The sequence below is a fragment of the Capra hircus genome, chromosome 2 (assembly GCF_001704415.2).
Source record: "Capra hircus breed San Clemente chromosome 2, ASM170441v1, whole genome shotgun sequence".
In the NCBI taxonomy this organism is placed as follows: Eukaryota; Metazoa; Chordata; class Mammalia; order Artiodactyla; family Bovidae; genus Capra; species Capra hircus.
Window position 1 is genome coordinate 50,270,682 of NC_030809.1, and position 19,704 is coordinate 50,290,385.

The following is a 19,704-nucleotide window of genomic DNA, read 5'->3' on the forward strand; positions in this document are numbered from 1 at the left end:
AAACTCCTAGCTGTAATTTTTTAGCCAGTGGGTAATACAGGAAAAAGACTTCTTTTGATTACAAAAATCATCGATTCCCTCAATAACCATAGAATTACTTCCTCTTCAAGGTAAAATGCTTTCAAGCTAAAATTTTTGAAATAAAAATGCAACTTAAAAAAAAAGGAATTGTAGTCTTTTTAAATCAAAACTTCATTTCTGTGAAAATATTACTTTACATTTCTATTAAAGGCATGCATCCATTTTTGCAGGCTAAAACTTCAGAATTTAAAATGCAAATAACTAAGGGAGAATTAACATTTAAGAGTATTTAGGTCAGGGTACTTGCCTGATACTGTCCACTGAGTAAGCTCTGGGCTAGGAGAAAACACACGGGCCCTTAAGACAGCCAGGCTGGCAAACCATCTTCAGCCATCACGACTATAAAATGAAGCTGTCTGTCAAATGAGGGTCAGTCCAGATGACCCTTGAGGCCTTTTCTAATTCTGTATCCTGTATCTCTGTGCATTTGATTCCATAACCGTTTTATACTACTTACGTTCTCATTTTAGAAAAGGGTTTTTCAGTAGCTAAGTCATGTCCAAGTCTTTGAGACCCCATGAACTGCAGCACACCAGGCTTCCCTGTCTTTCACTATCTCCTTGAGTTTGCTCAAACTCATGTCCATTCAGTCAGTGATGCTATTTAACTATCTTATCCTCTGCTGCCCTCTTCTCTTGCCCTCAATCTTTTCCAGCATCAGGGTCTTTCCCAATGAGTCCATCATGGTCTTTTCCAATAAAAAAGGGTTAATCCTTGGAAATCAATTAAGAACCCCTCCTTTGTATAACTAAGCATTCCTTGATACAGTCCCTTCTTGTCAAGTAAGGTGAAACTGCAATTCATTACGTTGGTAGGTATTTTGAAAAATGAAAAATGGCAAAGTTGAAACATTTCATAAAAGTGGAGAAATAAATGTAATGGTTATTCTTAGTGTCCTTGAGCTGTGAAAGTGAGTGTTGGTACAAAAGTCAGTCAGTTCAGTCACCCAGTCATGTTTGACTCTTTGCGACCTTATCATCTGCAGCAAGCCAGGCTTCCCTGTCCTTCACCAACTCCCAGAGCTTGCACAAACTCATGTCCATCCAGTCGGTGATGGCATCTAGCCATCTCATCTTCTGTCATCCCCCTTGTCCTCCTGCCTTTAATCTTTCCCAGCATCAGGGTCTTTTCCAGTGAGTCAGTTCTTCACATCAGGTGGCCAAATTATTGGAGCTTCAGCATCAGTCCTTCCAATGAATATTCAGGACTGATTTCCTTTAGGATTGACTGGTTGGATCTCCTTGCAGTCCAGGGGACTCTCAAGAGTCTTTTCAAACACCACGGTTCAAAAGCATCAATTCTTTGGTGCTCAGCTTTCTTTATAGTCCAACTCTTACAATGGACAAGACTACAGGAAAAACCGTAGCTTTGACTAGACGGACCTTTGTCGGCAAAGTAATGTCTCTGCTTTTTAATATGCTATCTAGGTTGGTCATAGCTTTTCTTTCAAGGAGCAAGCATCTTTTAATTTCATGGCTGCAGTCACCATCTGCAGTGATTTTGGAGCTCAAGAAAATAAAGTCTGCATTGTTTCCATTGTTTCCCCATCTATTTGCCATGAAGTGATGGGACTGGATGCCATGATCTTAGTTTTCTGAATGTTGTGCTTTAAGCCAGCTTTTTCACTCCTCTTTCAATTTCATCAGGAGATTCTTTTGTTCTTCGTTTTCTGCCATAAGGGTGGTATCATCTGCATATCTGAGGTTATTGATATTTCTCCAGCAATCTTGATTCCAGCTTGTGCTTCATCCAGCCCAGCGCTTCTCATGATGTACTCTGCATAGAAGTTAAATAAGAAGGGTGACAATATACAGCCTTGACATAATCTTTTTCCTATTTGGAACCAGTCTGTTGTTCCATGTCCGGTTCTAACTGTTGCTTCTGGACCTGCATACAGATTTCTCAGGAGGCAGGTAAGGTGGTCTGGTATTCCCATCTCTCAAAGAATTTTCCACAGTTTGTTGTGATCTACACAGTCAAAGGCTTTGGCGTAGTCAATAAAACAGAAGTAGGTTTTTCTGGAACGCTCCTGCTTTTTCTGTGATCCAACAGATGTTCACATCTTGATCTCTGGTTCCTCTGCCATTTTTAAAACCAGCTTGAACATCTGGAAGTTCAAGGTTCACATACTGTTGAAGCCTAGCTTGGAGAATTTTGAGCATTACTTTGCTAGAGTGTGAAATGAGTGCAATTGTGCAGTAGTTTGAGCATTCTTTGGCATTGCATTTCTTTGGGGTTGGAATGAAAACTGACCTTTTCCAGTCCTATGGCCACTGTTGAGTTTTCCAAATTTGCTGGCGTATTGAGTGCAGCACTTTCACAGCATCATCTTTTGGAATTCCATCACCTCCATCACTAGCTTTGTTTGTAGTGATGCTTCCTAAAGCCCACTTGTTCACATTCCAGGATGTCTGGCTCTAGGTGAGTGATCACCCCATCGTGACTATCTGGGTCATGAAGATCTATTTTGTATAGTTTTTCTGTATATTCTTGCCACCTCTTTTTAATATTTTCTGCTTCTGTTAGGTCCATACCATTTCTGTCCTTTATTGTGCCCATCTTTGCATGAAATGTTCCCTTGGTATCTCTAACTTTCTTGAAGAGATCTCTAGTCTTTCCCATTCTATTGTTTTCCTCTATTTCTTTGCACTGATCACTGAGGAAGGCTTTCTTATCTCTCCTTGCTATTCTGTGGAACTCTGCATTCAGATGAGTATAACTTTCCTTTTCTTCTTTGCCTTTAGCTTCTCTTCTTTTCACAACTATTTGTAAGGCCTCCTCAGACAACCATTTTGCCTTCTTGCATTTCTTTTTCTTGGGGATGGTCTTGATCACTTTTTCTTGGGGATGGTCTTGATCAAGGTAAAATGAGCACTCAAGTGAAAATTACCTAAAGTTCACATGAAAGGAAATATATTAGACTCAACCCAATTTTTTTTTTTTCCTGTCTGATCAATGAACTTGAACCTTTTCCTTTTCTAAATTTTTAGATATAACCCAGTTGTTGGTCAGGGCACCTAGCGTTCTAAACAGATATGACTGACTAGAAACTACATACCATACCATACCAAAGTCTAATATTCTCCAAACAATTCCACAGAATTCCTGGAGATACAAGTTTTGGTTGCCTAGGTCCACAAGCCTGCACCTGATGCTTTCACTGGGATTCTTCTCTTCCCTCTCAGCCTGTTTACTCTGTTCCCATCCAGATGTACACCTCTGCCCAAGGTTGCAGGGCCAGGTCCTCTCTTCAGTCTGTCCTCTTCTCTGCCTTCCTGCCAAGCTCTAAATGCTTCTCACTCTATTATGCAGAGCGATGCAAGTGTGTTTGGCCCCTTCCCCACAAAACTCACTATAGACCCACCACTGCATAGCAGGGGCTGAACTCAGAGGCCTGTGAATGTTGACATAGGACCTGCCCTCCTTTACTAGACTGTTTGGACTTAGCACAGTATTTTTTTGTGCTCAGTTCAGTTCAGTCACTCAGTCGTGTCCGACTCTTTGTGACCCCATGAATCGCAGCCCGCCAGGCCTCCCTGTCCATCACCAACTCCTGGAGTTCACTCAGACTCACGTCCATTGGGTCGGTGATGCCATCCAGACATCTCATCCTCTGTCATCCCCTTCTCCTCCTGCCCTCAATCCCTCCCAGCATCAGAGTCTTTTCTAATGAGTCAACTCTTCACATGAGGTGGCCAAAGTACTGGAGTTTCAGCTTTAGCATCATTCCTTCCAAAGAAATCCCAGGGCTGTTCTCCTTCAGAATGGACTGGTTGGATCTCCTTGCAGTCCAAGGGACTCTCAAGAGTATTCTCTAACACCACAGTTCAAAAGCATCAATTCTTTGGCACTCAGCCTTCTTCATAGTCCAACTCTCACATCCATACATGACCACAGGAAAAACCATAGTCTTGACTAGACGGACCTTAGTCGGCAAAGTAATGTCTCTGCTTTTGAATATGCTATCTAGGTTGGTCATAACTTTTCTTCCAAGGAGTAAGCGTCTTTTAATTTTATGGCTGCAGTCACCATCTGCAGTGATTTTGGAGCCCCCCAAAATAAAGTCTGACACTGTTTCCACTGTTTCCCCATCTATTTGCCATGAAGTGATGGAACTGGATGCCATGATCTTTGTTTTCTGAATGTTGAGCTTTAAGCCAACTTTTTCACTCTTCTCTTTCACTTTCATCAAGAGGCTTTTTAGTTCCTCTTCACTTTCTGTCATAGGGGCGGTGTCATCTGTATATCTGAGGTTATTGATATTTCTCCCAGCAATCTTGATTCCAGTTTGTGTTTCTTCCAGCCCAGCGTTTCTCATGATGTACTCTGCATAGAAGTTAAATAAGCAGGGTGACAATATACAGCCTTGATGTACTCTTTTTCCTATTTGGAACCAGTCTGTTGTTCCATGTCCAGTTCTAACTGCTGCTTCCTGACCTGCATACAGATTTCTCAAGAGGCAGGTTAGGTGGTCTGGTATTTCCATCTCTTTCAGAATTTTCCAGTTTCTTGTGATCCACCCAGTCAAAGGCTTTGGCATAGTCAATAAAGCAGAAATAGATGTTTTTCTGGAACTTTCTTGCTTTTTCAAATGATCCAGCAGATGTTGGCAATTTGGTCTCTGGTTCCTCTGCCTTTTCTAAAACCAGCTTGAACATCTGGAAGTTCACGGTTCACGTACTGCTGAAGCCTGGCTTGGAGAATTTTGAGCATTACTTTACTAGCATGTGAGATGAGTGCAATTGTGCAGTAGTTTGAGCATTCTTTGGCATTGCCTTTCTTTGGAATTGGAATGAAAACGGACCTTTTCCAGTCCTGTGGCCACTGCTGAGTCTTCCCAATTTGCTGGCATATTGAGTGCAGCACTTTCACAGCATCATCTTTTAGGATTTGAAACAGCTCAACTGGAATTCCATCTCCTCCACTAGCTTTGTTCCTAGCGATGCTTTCCAAGGCCCACTTGACTTCACATTGCAGGATGGCTGGCTCTAGATTAGTGATCACACCATCATGATTATCTGGGTCGTGAAGATCTTTTTTTGTGCTAGTAAACAATAAAATTTTATTTTAAGCAGATTTGACTATTTGTACTTTGTGACAATTCAAACAGGGAGCTAGGCCAGGTGGTCTGCAAACTTTTTCAGTAAGAGATTGTTGTTGTTTAGTCACTAAATCCTGTCTGACTCTTTGCAACCACATGGACTGTAGCCCACAAAAGCTTCTCTATCCCTTTTCCCAGGCAAGAATAATTCCTTCTTGGAAATAATGCCATTTCCTTCTACAGGGGATCGTCCCAAAACAGGGATCCAATTTACATCTCCTGCATTGCAGGCAGATTCTTTACTGCTGAGCCACCAGGGAAGCCCAGAAGTAGAGACAGTAAATATTTTTAGGCTTTGATTGCTGCATGTAGTTTTTATCACGAATACTCAATTCTGCTTTACAGTTTAAAGCAGATAGATAATATGTAAGCAAAGAATGAGGCTGTGTTTTAGTAAAACTGTATTTACAATACTAAACCAAAACATATCTGTGATTAAAATATTTTTAGCAGTATTATTTACTTAATACAGTTTTTCCTCCCCTACAAACTATAAAAGCACTTATGTAAAAACTATAACTGACATGTATATTTTCTTTGCTTAAACTATTGCTGGGTATACAATGCAAATCATTCTTAAATATTAATTTAAAAGTAGGGCCTCTTCTAGGTAATATCTCATTCACGTAGTCAGAGTTACTCTAGAAGCAATCACATTGTGTTACCTTTAAAAAACAAGTTTTTTGTGAATTGGCCTATCCTGAAAATGTCTATCCTGAATTTACATAATATTTAATGCAAAGCAGGAATCTATACAAGTATAGTAAACTAATATACATGGTAAAGGTATTAAAGTGACAGTATGTATTGTTATTTTGCTGTGAATGTGTGAAAAGAATATAGTATTGCTTTGAAATGGTTATCTCCAGCACTTTTGGCCATACATCTGCAAAACTTTCAGCATGTGTCCTCAGAGTATGCATCTCATTTATTTATAAATTATATGTAAGAACTACTATCTTAGCTAATATTTCAAGGCAATGTACTTAGGGAGAGGCTTTTCATTTGTCATAGTCTTAAATAACCATATAGATAATAGACTTCTGATGATTTCTCTGTTTGGGCCAAGCTCTTATCAGATCTGATTAAATTTATCATTACTTTTACCTTGTAGTGTGGGTAATAGAAAACTTTTACTTGGAGTAGAGGTGTCAGCTCTGTGACTTTCACATGATTTATGATTGCATTGGTATTATCATCTTTCATCTGTGGATTCCTTGCATAAATCTTAAACATCTTCAGATGTTTTAGTTTAAGGAACAGCTTACAATCTGTATATGGACTTGTGTTTTTTAAAAAATTTTATTTATGAGATTAGTTCTTTGTCAGTGGCTTCATTTGCTATTATTTTCTCCCATTCTGAAGGCTGTTTTTTCACCTTGCTTATAGTTTCCTTTGTTGTGCAGAAGTTTTTAATTTTAATTAGGTCTCATTTGTTTATTTTTTCTTTTATTTCCAATATTCTGGGAGGTGAGTCATAGAGGATCCTGCTGTGATTTATGTCGGAGAGTGTTTTGCCTATGTTCTTCTCTAGGCGTTTTATAGTTTCTGGTCTTATGTTTAGATCTTTAATCCATTTTGAGTTTATATTTGTGTATGGTGTTAGAAAGTGTTCTAGTTTCATTCTTTTACAAGTGGTTGACCAGTTTTCCCAGAACCACTTGTTAAAGAGATTGTCTTTTCTCCATTGTATATTCTTTGTCAAAGATAAGGTGTCCATAGATGTGTGGATTTATCTCTGGGCTTTCTATTTTGTTCCATTGATCTATATGTCTGTCTTTGTGCCAGTACCATACTGTCTGGATGACTGTGGCTTTGTAGTATAGCCTGAAGTCAGGCAGGTTGATTCCTCCAGTTCCATTCTTCTTTCTCAAGATTGCTTTGGCTATTCGAGGTTTTTTGTATTTCCATGCAAATTGTGAAATTATTTGTTCTAGCTCTGTGAAAAATACCATTGGTAGCTTGATAGGGATTGCATTGAATCTGTAGATTGCTTTGGGTAGTATACTCATTTTCACTATATTGATTCTTCTGATCCATGAACACAGTATATTTCTCCATCTATTAGTGTCCTCTTTGATTTCTTTCACCAGTGTTTTATAGCTTTCTGTCTATAGGTCTTTAGTTTCTTTAGGTAGATATATTCCTAAGTATTTTATTCTTTTTGTTGCAATGGTGAATGGAATTGTTTCCTTAATTTCTCTATTTTCTCATTATTAGTGTATAGGAATGCAAGGGATTTCTGTGTGTTGATTTTATATCCTGCAACTTTACTGTATTCATTGATTAGCTCTAGTAATTTTCTGGTGGAGTCTTAGGGTTTTCTATGTAGAGGATCAGGTCATCTGCAAACAGTGAGAGTTTTACTTCTTTTCCAATTTGGATTCCTTTTATTTCTTTTTCTTCTCTGATTGCTGTGGCCAAAACTTCCAAAAGTATGTTGAATAGTAGTGGTGAAAGTGGGCACCCTTGTCTTGTTCCTGACTTTAGGGGAAATATACAAGCAACTGCTGCAGCTCAATTCCAGAAAAATAAATGACCCCATCAAAATATGGGCCAAAGAACTAAATAGACATTTCTCCAAAGAAGACATAAAGATGGCTAACAAACACATGAAAAGATGCTCAACATCACTCATTATCAGAGAAATGCAAATCAAAACCACAATGAGGTACCATTTCATGCCAGTCAGAATGGCTGCTATCCAAAAGTCTACAAGCAATAAATGCTGAAGAGGGTGTGGAGAAAAGGGAAGCCTCTTACACTGTTGGTGGGAATGCAAACTAGTACAACCACTATGGAGAACAGTGTGGAGATTCCTTAAAAAACTGTAAATAGAACTGCCTTATGACCCAGCAATCCCACTACTAGGCATACATACTGAGGAAACCAGAATTGAAAGAGACACATGTACCCCAGTGTTCACTGCAGCACTGTTTATAATAGCCAGGACATGGAAGCAACCTAGATGTCCATCAGCAAATGAATGGATAAGAAAGCTGTGGTACATATGCACAATGGAGTATTACTCAGCCATTGAAAAGAATACGTTTAAATCAGTTCTAATGAGGTGGATGAAACTGGAGCCGATTATGCAGAGTGAAGTAAGCCAGAAAGAAAAACACCAATACAGTATACTAATGCATATATATGGAATTTAGAAAGATGGTAACGATAACCCTGTATGCGAGACAGCAAAAGAGACACAGATGTATAGAACAGTGTTTTGGACTCTGTGGGAGAGGGAGAGGGTGGGATGATTTGGGAGAATGACATTGAGCGTGTATAATATCATATATGAAATGAATCGCCAGTCCAGGTTCAATGCAGGATACAGGATGCTTGGGGCTGGTGCACTGGGATGACCCAGAGGAATGGTACGGGGAGGGAGGTGGGAGGGGGGTTCAGGATGGGGAACATGTGTACACCCGTGGTGGATTCATGTTGATGTATGGCAAAACCAATACTATATTGTAAAGTAATTAACCTCCAATTAAAATAAATAATTTATATTTAAAAAATGAAAATAATAATAAAATTTAAAATTTTTATTTATAATTATTTGGTTGCACCAGGTCTTAATTGTGGCATGTGGGATCTTTAGCTACAATATGTGGAATCTTTAGTTGCAGCATGTGAGATCTAGTTCCCTGACCAGAGATAGAACCCAAGCCCCCTGCATTGGGAGTGCAGAGTCCTTGCCACTGGACCACCAAGGAAGTCCTATCACTGTGTATTTCAGTGTACTCCAAGAAGGCTGAGCACTGAAGAACTGATGTTTTCAAATTGTGGTGCTGGAGAAGGCTCTTGAGAATCCCTTGGATAACAAGGAGATCAAACCAGTCGGTCCTAAAGGAAATCAACCCTGAATAGTCATTGGAAGGACTAATGTTGAATCTGAAGCTCCAATACTTTGGCCTTCTGATGTGAAGAGCTGACTTATTGGAAAAGACTCTGATGCTAGGAGAGACTGAGGGCAGGAAGAGAAGGGGTGACAGAGGATGAGATGGTTCAATGGCATCATCAACTCAATGGACACGAGTTTGAGCAAACTCTGGGAGATAGTGAAGGACAGGGAAGTCTGGTGTGCTGCAGTCCATGGGTTTGCAAAGAAATCAGACACATCTGAGGGACTGAACAACAACAAGACATCTACCTGGAAGTTAAATACCAGTTAAAATGCTTTCCTTTTTAAAGAAATAAAATTTAAATAGAGGTCCCAATATTTTCTTCCCATATCACAATTGTACATCTACATAAACTACACAATTTATGAGATGAAAATTGATCAAAATACTATTTTTCTCTTATTTAATTCTTCATGCTTATATTGTGATCTAGCTTTTCTTTTATTGTTTACTCACCTAGTTTTTAGGGTGTGTATGTGTTTGTATGTGTATGTGCTTGGTCATGCCCAACTCTTTGTGACCCCATGGACTGTAGCCTGCCAGGCTCCTCTGTCCATGTGATTTTTCCGGCAAGAATATTAGAGTGGGTTGCCATTTTCTTCTCCAGTGGATTTTTTAGCATAGAGCCTGATTAATGTTTCCTTCAGTCTTCCATAGTTGTAGTAGTGTTTTTCACATAGTAAGTGAGTATTAATAATACATGTACAGGGACTTTCCTGGTGATCTACTGGTTAAGACTGCAGTCCTAATAACAGGGGGCATGAGTTTGATCCCTGGTCAGATACCACATTCTGCATCACATGGCCCAAATAAATAAATATATAATAAAAATATATGTGAATGCTTATAAAAAATGCATGTAGACATTTCACACTAAAATAGGCTCAAGGAATAATAGTCATTACTTTTAGTCATGGTCTCTTTGGCCTAAGGAAAGCTTATACTTTGAAAGGAAACCTTTGGAAGGTGTATTGGGTTTGGAGTTGTGCCGGCACTCTTGGCCTAAAAGAAAAGAGGTAGAGTGACTGTCTCTTTATCTGTGCCACTCTCTCTCTCTTCATCCCATATGACCTTGGTTGTCTACATTGAGCTAGCCTGTGAGGGTCTAATAAAGCATCTTATACCCAGTAACGATTGACTGAACATTTGTCAGTGACCTCTATAAACTCTGCTTTTATTATAGGAAGCAGTACAAGTATTGATTAAGCACTCAGCTGATGTCAATGCAAGGGACAAGAACTGGCAGACCCCGCTCCACGTGGCAGCAGCCAATAAGGCTGTTAAGTGTGCAGAAGTCATCATCCCCCTGCTGAGCAGCGTCAATGTCTCTGACCGAGGGGGACGCACAGCCTTGCACCATGCTGCTCTGAATGGCCATGTGGAGGTGAGTGTCCTCATCACTGGAATAAGAATCTTCCCACAGACTCTCTTATCCCCACATAGAACCTAAATTTCACCACTGAGGCCTTAGAAACCTTAGGCAGTTGCCTATTTTAAAATTTAGAGCCACAATAAATTGAAAAAGTAGCCAACACCTCAGTCTTTTCCTGTGACACACATACCACAGATTGGCTGAGGTATCTTCCTACTTTAAACTTCAGATTTCTGACCTGCCTTTAGATTGGATGTTAATTTGGATCAGATCACCTGCTGAGGGTAAGGACTGCTCACCATTACAGAGTATACTTTTGATTTCATTGTTGGTTATCTTTCAGATGGTCAATTTACTGTTGGCTAAAGGGGCAAACATCAATGCATTTGACAAGAAGGATCGACGTGCTCTGCACTGGGCAGCTTATATGGGTAAGGATTCCATGAATGGAGAGCAAAATGCAGATAATCTGAACTGATGAAGCTCCAAGTCTCTCACTGACCGTGTAGATTTTCTCTTGGGCGAGCCTAACTTCTTGTCAAACTTGGGATCCAATTGAATTAAGATTCAGTCCCTTTTACTGGCACGCATAGAGCACTCGAGTTGGGCAGTAGCTTGGTCAGGGATTTATTTATCCCACAAAGAACAGGAGAGATGAATCATGGCATGGACTTCATTGAATGTATTTCAATCTGGGTTGGAAAGCTGCACAAATTGTGCTTATGTTAACTTTTTATGGCAGCAAAATAAAGTGTTTAAAAAGGAGGACTGGCTAGCAAAGCAAGGATGTAAATTTCATTTGTCTTTTTATTTATAAATACTTCTGAAAGAAACAAAAAGGAAGGAAGAAAGGACAACATCCTGGCTGCCATGTAGAGGTGACTGGAGTCGCTGTGAGTGATTCTGTTACTCCACTGCCAACAGAGCTGGGGCTTGCTCCTTGTTTCTGCTGGCTCAGGTGCAGAAGACAAAGGAAGATGTTATGTTTCTGTGCTTTTCTCACCACTTTTGTTGGCACTAGTACCACTGACAAATGAGAGCCCTCATAGAGTTTATTTTCAGTGTGGACTTGTGGGAAATGTAGAACTAAGATCCTTCCTTTGTGTTTCTGATTGGAGAACATCCTGCAATTAGAAAAGCAGACAGAATTCTACCAGCTCCAAGTTATAAACACTCTGACTGCCCGTCACAACACAGGAGATTGTGTGGTGAATTATGGATGATCTACACAGTGGGACACTGTGGAGTAACTACAGCAATGATGTTGTCAGTATTTTTTTTTTTTAACATAGAAAGATTCTGTGACTATGTTAAGTGAAAACAGATCATATAATAATACAGTTTAAATAATACAACCTCATTTTTGTATAAAAAGATCTCTAAAATACAATCCTCTTGAAAAAGCAGTCTGGGATGTATTAAACATTGAAATATTAAACTGAATATCTCAAGGAAATGGATGATTTGGGTTTCCTTTTAATACCTTTTTGCTTTTTCTTAATCCTTTTAAACAAGAAAAAAGAATAATGGTAATTGTGGGGGAAAAAGAATGGATTGGGGCAGAGCTGAAATAAATTATGTGGGTATAGGTGAGTCTGAGTGAATTTTGGGGCTTAAAAAACAGAACCTTAAGATTTTGTAAGCATTACCATTTTTTAAAAGGTGAAATGGACTTTCGAATTAATTGAAACAAGTTAGATGCCTGCATGGTCCCTGCCGGACTGGAGCCAGTGATCATTTCCCAGATGATGTTTAGGCAGAGCATCTATTAAGCTGGTGTGACGTTAGACTCAAGGAATGTGGTCTTTCACATTTGTTCTTTGCTGGTGTATAGCTAAAGGTGTTCGTCACTCAGTTGTGTCCGACTCTTTGTGACCCTGTGGACTGTAGCCAGCCAGGCTCCTCTATCCATGGGATTCTCTAGGCAGGAGTACTGGAGTGGGTTGCCATTTCCTTCTCCGATATATATTTAAAACATGTCTAAAATTGCTAAAAGAAGTTAAGTTATATTTTTGTGTGTCATCAGGATGCAAGTAGGGAAACATATAGAGATGACTGTCCTTGTGAACTAAAGGTCAAAAGCAGGACAAAGAGCTTAAGATGGCATCACCACTAGCCAAGACGTCTCTTCGTCTCTCTCTCTCCCCCGTCTCTGTCTTTTTCTCTGTGTCTCTCTAGACCCTGAAGCCAGTACTCATCTTCTACCCTTCAGTTATCAACAATGTTTAGAGCAATGATCTTAAAGCACTGAACAATCTTTAGTCAGGAAATAAAGGTCAAATACATCAATCATTGTATATGTAGCAAAATAGACAACAAAGAAAACTGTTCTTGAAAATATGCCAACAGGAGGTGAAACTAGTTTTCCGTTCAGTCAGTAATTCATGAGAACACTTTGAAGTTGAACCGTATAAAGGTGCCATTTTTGTGGGTTCAAAAAAGGGTCAAACAGTAGCAGTTTCATGTGATTTAACATATGGAGTTCAGATTAATTGATTTTTTTTTTCTTTAGTTTTTCCAGATCAAATTGTCATTGTTAGACTTTTCAGTGAAGAATGGCAGTTGGTTTCAAAAATATTGTTTTCATTTTAACAGTTTTTTTTAGTCTCTGGTTCTAACATATTTTTAGGACTTTGTCATTATCTGTAAACAAGCTTGAATCTTCTTAAAGAGAAGGCTCACATATGAATCATCTTCTTTCTTCCCGCAGGATTTACATACCTGACAGATAGTAGGTACACACTGAATATTTGCTGGCTATTTGCTATGAACCAGCTTTTACACATAGCTTAGGAAAATGCTGCTGGCAATGAAAGAGGATGGTGGTAACTCAGGTGGAATGAATCGTCAAATTGTCCTAGGAAGGTTAACTGCGTTTTCTGCTGCTTCGTTTGTAAAGGCCACCTGGACGTCGTGGCGTTGCTTGTTAACCATGGTGCAGAAGTGACGTGTAAGGACAAGAAGGGCTATACGCCCCTGCACGCCGCAGCCTCCAACGGACAGATCAATGTTGTCAAGCATCTTCTGAATCTGGGGGTGGAGGTGAGCTATGATTCAGCCATTGTCCCACGGTACCTTTGTGGGTTTTCTGTTGTTCTGAAATCCTGTTTGCTTTTTAATTCAAGAGGGGGAAAAAACCCTCATTTCTTAGCATCCTGTTTTTTTGAGTTTACATGGGCAACCGATGAAGGGCAATCAGGGCATATGCTAAGTAGTAGAAAACGAGAAACGGACTAACTTTCTATATCAACATAGATAGAGAAATATTTAAGCATATGTGATATATGATAAATATTGACCAGTCATTTTTAAAAGACTGGCTAGGGTTCCTCATCCCACATTTAGAACCTTCTAAATTGAGGCTTCCAAGCAGAAATGAATGAATAAATGGCAGGGACAAACATGCTGAGTTGGAGAAGTTGACTCGACCCCATTCTCCTCGGGGAGCAGGGCAGGAGCTGTGGTGAGGTTGTCCTGGAGGAAAGGAAGACTAGGTTGTAGTGCTGAGACGGTGATGGTGAGACACAGGAGTCACGGCTGCCTGGGGAAAGCAGGAGGGAGGTAGGGGCTAAATACTCGGCCCAAACACCAGAATTTGGCCTTGAGAGGGGTCAGACAGCAGAGCCAAACCCGAGTTCAGGCCCCACGGCAGCTCTCTGAGTACCCACCAACCTTCCCTCTTCTGTTCTCCGTTAAGTTTCGAGCTCTTTTCTTGCTGCCCAGGTTCAGTTCTCCTCTGGCGTTTTGAGACAGGTTTGCATTTCGTTTTATCCTTTCCCTAGCTGAGCAATATCTTCCCCCAAGTTGAAGCCTGGTCATTCTCCTGTTTTGCTGATCTTTATCTTCAGGCTAAAGCCTTCCTGGGATGACGACCCTGGGGCAAGAGTAAGCTCTGAATAATCAGGCTGACAGAGGGATATTTCCTTTCTCCAGCACAGCTATTAGGCTTTTGGTGGGAAATGGGAGTATACTGGCTCCAGTGATTTTCATCACCTGTATTGGGCTTGTTTGCAGATCGATGAAATCAACGTGTATGGAAACACAGCCCTCCACCTGGCCTGCTACAACGGGCAGGATGCTGTAGTCAACGAGCTGACCGACTACGGTGCTAACGTGAACCAGCCCAACAACAGCGGGTTCACCCCGCTGCATTTTGCTGCTGCCTCCACACACGGTGCTCTGTGTCTTGAACTATTAGTAAACAACGGGGCGGATGTTAACATCCAGGTAGGACTCTCTCAGCCTTCTTCCTTCAGTGTTAAATACCTTTGCATTGAGCCTCTGAGCAAAAGCACCCACTGTCAATTACAATGAGTAAATTATAACTCCGAGCCTCTTGACTCTCACAGCCTTATCCTGTCCTGGCACACGGTGGAAACTTACGTAGCAGTGGTGGTACCAGTGCACGGCACTGAGACTCTAGCTGTATGACCTTGGGAGCTTAGTGAATTTACCAGAGTAAACACTGGGTCTCAGGCATGTTGGCTTGGCCCAGATTCTAATACTGAAGCGAATGCTGAGCTGATAGAGCAGAGCTGCTGAGAATGAAAAGGAAGCCCAACCTAATGATATCAGTTATGTTCCCAACTCATGTGACCCTCCAAAAAGTTTCACAAATGCCTTCCTGGAGTATACCCCAGATAGTAGCTGTCATTATGATACTAATCTGATTTTAATGGTAATCCCTTTACTCAGCAACCCGACTGATGACTATCTAGTGTCATCTATTTGATACTGGGTGTATACTCCAAGGTGCCCTTAAGGAATTTACAGTATGGCAAGGAGATAATGTACTCAGATAATCATGAGGCAAGACAGAATGCCGTGAGTGATGTGAGGGATTGATAAAATGCTGCAAACCATAAGAAGGAAGTGTTGACTTGCTTTTTGCTTGGACATCACAGATGGAGATTGCTGTTGAGCTGAAGATTGATATCAGTTGAGATGAAGAGAGAGAGAGTTTGAGAGAGGACATTCCATATGGAAAGAATGGCATTAGCAAAGGATTTGAGAGGTGTCAGTAGGTAAACTTTAGATAACTGTTAGTTCACTCACTCTAACAGATAACCAAGAGGAACATCTGTAGGCAGCCTTCACGATCCAGGTTACATCACTTGGATGCATTCAGACTGTAGCAGAATATCCTTACTTATCCCAAGTGACCTTGTTCTCATCCTCAGTTCTCCTTCTCCCAAACACACAAGAATCCTAAATCAAAGACCCAGTGTATTCTGTCTCTGCTTTTGAAAAATTGTAATTTCTAAGATTTAATTTCAAGAATATTGGATCATTTTAATAACTTTCTCTATTCACTATTAAAATGCTTTTATGTTTTTTCATTTAATTTATAATAGTGGGGAAATATGAGACAAATTTTCAGAATAGTAGTTTATTGTGATTGAGCAGACTGCAAATCATATGAAAGAAAGGAGTCAGGAACAAGCCAAAATGTGACCTGACCAAGAATGAGCACTTGTCTACTGGCAAAAGCGTTTGGGCTTCTATAGGCTATGAACACTACTAATCATTGTGGAGGTCACATGATCAGAACTGAGGCTTAGGAACAGTAATCTGGCCACAGAACACTAGAGGCAGAAAACATAAAAGAAAAAAATGTATATGTATGTATATATGCACATATGGCTACATATAGATTTTAAACTTTTATTTAACAACAAAAGAGAAGCAAAAACCCTTACATAAAATTAAAAGGGGAACAACTCAGAAATTTTCCTGCAATATACATGATAAGAAAGATTTAACATATTTAATATATAAGAACTCATAAAAATCAATAAGAAAACATCTGACAATCTGCTAGAAAATATGGACAAAGGCAAATCACGAAAGAGAGGATACAGTATCCATTAAATTTATGAAAAAATGTTCAGTATCACTAGTCACTAGAGAAATGCAAACTAATACTTTTATAATCAGTTCAGTTCAGTCTCTCAGTCATGTCCGACTCTTTGCAACCCCATGAATCGCAGCACGCCAGGCCTCCCTGTCCATCACCAACTCCCGGAGTTCACCCAAACTCATGTCCATCAAGTCAGTGATGCCATCCGGCCATCTCATCCTCTCTCGTCCCCTTCTCCTCCTGCCTCCAATCCCGCCCAGCATCAGAGTCTTTTCCAATGAGTCAACTCTTCGCATGAGGTGGCCAAAGTATTGGAGTTTCAGCTTTAACATCACTCCTTCCAGTGAACACCCAGGACTGATCTCCTTCAGAATGGACTGGTTGGATCTCCTTGCAGTCCAAGGCACTCTCAAGAGTCTTCTCCAACACCACAGTTCAAAAGCATCAATTCTTCGGCACTCAACTTTCTTTATAGTCCAACTCTCAGATCCATACATGACCACTGGAAAAACCATAGCCTTAACTAGAGGGACTTTTGTTGGCAAAGTAATGTCTCTGCTTTTTAATATGCTATCTAGGTTGGTCATAACTTTTATAATACTAGTACATTAATATTTGCCTTTAAAATTGACAGTGTAATCAATGAAATATTAAAATGTAAGATCATTAAGTAAGTATGATCCAGTTTTTGAATTTCATAAAGTGTGCATCTATGTATGTGCATAGGAAGAGAGTAATATCTGAAATATATATCAATATCCTAACAACAGTTATCACTCCAAAATTATGATTTGGGTTTTTCAGTTCTTTTTCAATATAATTGTTTTAATCATATTATAATGCAATGAGCATGTGTTATTTTCATATCCAAAAGAATAAAAAGCTATTTTCATTAAAAAAATTCAGATATAGTGGACCTGGGGAGGTGACAAGTAGAGGATAACTGGAAGCCGATAGAACAAGTCTAGATAAAAGGATAAGAGGTAATAAGGACAGGGAATGGGGACAGTCAATAAAGGGAGAGGCTTTGCAGAAAGGAAATCAGTGGGATTTGGTTGGGCAGGAGATGCAAGAGGATTGAAATCTGGCTAAGGAGAGGTAGGTAGTACAGCATAATGATTCAGTGTCCAGTTCTAGACTGCCTAGCATCTCACCCTGGTCTTGACTTTTAGTAAATACATAGTCATAAACAACTTCTCCGTGTATCTCAGTTTATCTGTAAAATTAGGGAAACAATAGTATCTTCTAAATGGAACCACTGTGAGGATTAAAGTTATCGCACATAAATTACTTGGAACAATGCTGGCCATATAGGAAGTACTCCATAAACGGTTTTTAGATTTATTTTTAATTGGAGGATAATTGGTTTACAATATTGTATTGGTTTCTGCCATATATCAACATGAATCAGCCACAGGTATACGTATATTCCCTCCCTTTCATAAATGATTATTGTTATTAAGAAGGATGTCAGGAGAAAGAGTAGGCGTAGGAGGTAAAACTAGTGAGTTTAGTTCTTGAGAAGCTGATTTTGAGCCTTTGATACAGCCAGTACAAGACAACCGATAGTGGGGAGCAGTGGAGAACAGAAGAACATGCATAGGTTGCCTCATTCACGCAGAGGTGATTGATAGTGGAGACCAGGAGAAAATGCTGAGATCACCGAGGGAGAGAGGACGTCACAGCACGAGTAGAGAAGGGGATGCAGGTCTCTAGTAACTCTTTACTCTCAGGATCAGCAGGAGGAGGAAGAACTAGAGAAAGAGATGAAAAGAGAGAAGACAGGAGAAGGAAACAGAAGTAGTGTCTTGGTGAAGGTAGAATGCAGGCGGAAATGAAAAAGTAAACTAGACGAAAAGAATTTCAGAGCTCTAGATCTTGTAAAGGGGCTCCATCCAAGGTCCTATGTGGAGGTAAGATGAAGGTCTTTAGGGGCAACAAAGAGACCTGGGTGGGGAAAAGAGCCAACATGTGGGGTTAAAGTCCTAGAGGACGGTGGTGAGGGGACAGGAGGCAAACAGGGGGCTCAACCACCAGTGTCCCGAAGACTTGTGACACTTTTCTTGCCTTTCTGGTGCCTGAGGGACATACCGTGGATCCTCCAAAGAAAGGAATATTATTGAAGTTAAAGTATCTCTCTTCACCAGCCTCACCTAATTGATTCACAGGGTTATCTGATGCTCTCCATTGCCTCTGTAAAACATGCCAACTGATGTTTTCAGTGTGCCTGATACTGAAGCTGGAAGCCCACTTTCTGCCACACATACCTACTTCTCCCAGATAACTGATTAGTGGCCAGTTCACATTGGATAAGGGACTTCAGCTAAGTATAGTGCCTTGGTTTATGGCAGCCTTTTCTTCTCCCATACAAAATGGACATGGAAAGCATAGCTACTTTAATAGTTAAATTTTTCCTGTAGACTGCTAATTATCAATAAAGTTTAAGAGGCACCATTAACAAACACAAAAAAAGTCTGAGACTTGTGTTTATGTATTATCTAATTTGGTGGCTCAGATGGTAAAGTGGCTGTCTGCAATACGGGAGACCTGGGTTCAATCCCTGGGTTGGGAAGATCCCCTGGAGAAGGAAATGGAAATCCACTCCAGTACTATTGCCTGGAAAATCCCATGGACAGAGGAGCCTGGTAGGCTACAGTCCACGGGGTCACAAAGAGTCAGACACGGCTGAGTGACTATTAAGACATTAAGACAATCTGTGTAAATGGGATTTTGAATCAAATCTAGCCTTCTCCCTCAGCCTCCCTTCGTCTTCTCTATCTACACACGGATTCTATTGACTCTTTATTAGTTATCCCAGATTCTCTCTGGATGCATGGATCATCTAATGTTTCCATGAAGCCATTCAGTCTGAGTGGAGGCTGTTATCTCTCTGCACCACATTGCCCTTGGATTTTGAAAGTGTTTGTAAATTGCAAGACAATTTGTATTTGTTTAGATTTGTCAAAGTTCTAAGGAAATAGCATATTGTAGTGTAGCCAATTCCTATTCACATGTTCACTTTGTTTTCCTCTGTCCTCCCAAAACACTGAGAGTGTCATCCTGATGAGAAATTTCAAGATGATGGAGATGAGAGAAAGACTGTGTGTCCGGCATGCATTTTAAAGCCCCTCATTTTGCTTAAATTGACCATGGCCCTGTCTTTGATTTTGAATATAGTGATGTCAGAAAGCTTAATTATTATAAAATAATAGAGATGCAATACTTTATACAATAAGCCATTGACAGTTTACTTGTTTTTTGCAAATAGGATGAGCATGAGAAAGTATGAAATAATTTCTCTTCTCTAGTAGAGACCACATTGTTATTTCTGTAGCATCTCAAGGCTCTTTTTCGGCAAGCTTTCAAACTAAGCTTTAAAGAA

General features: G+C 40.0%; 1 protein-coding gene across 4 annotated transcripts in view; it reads left to right on the forward strand.

Annotated features, from left to right (window-relative positions):
• Positions 1 to 19,704, forward strand: part of ANKRD44 (ankyrin repeat domain 44) — a 314,072-nt gene that overhangs the window by 185,912 nt on the left and 108,456 nt on the right. For all 4 annotated transcript variants that reach the window (XM_018061342.1, XM_018061357.1, XM_018061350.1 and 1 more), the window contains exons 5-8: positions 10,274 to 10,474; positions 10,806 to 10,893; positions 13,362 to 13,504; positions 14,477 to 14,689. In XM_018061342.1, the coding sequence (XP_017916831.1) occupies positions 10,274 to 10,474; positions 10,806 to 10,893; positions 13,362 to 13,504; positions 14,477 to 14,689 (645 nt within the window). The remainder of the gene's footprint in view (positions 1 to 10,273; positions 10,475 to 10,805; positions 10,894 to 13,361; positions 13,505 to 14,476; positions 14,690 to 19,704) is intronic.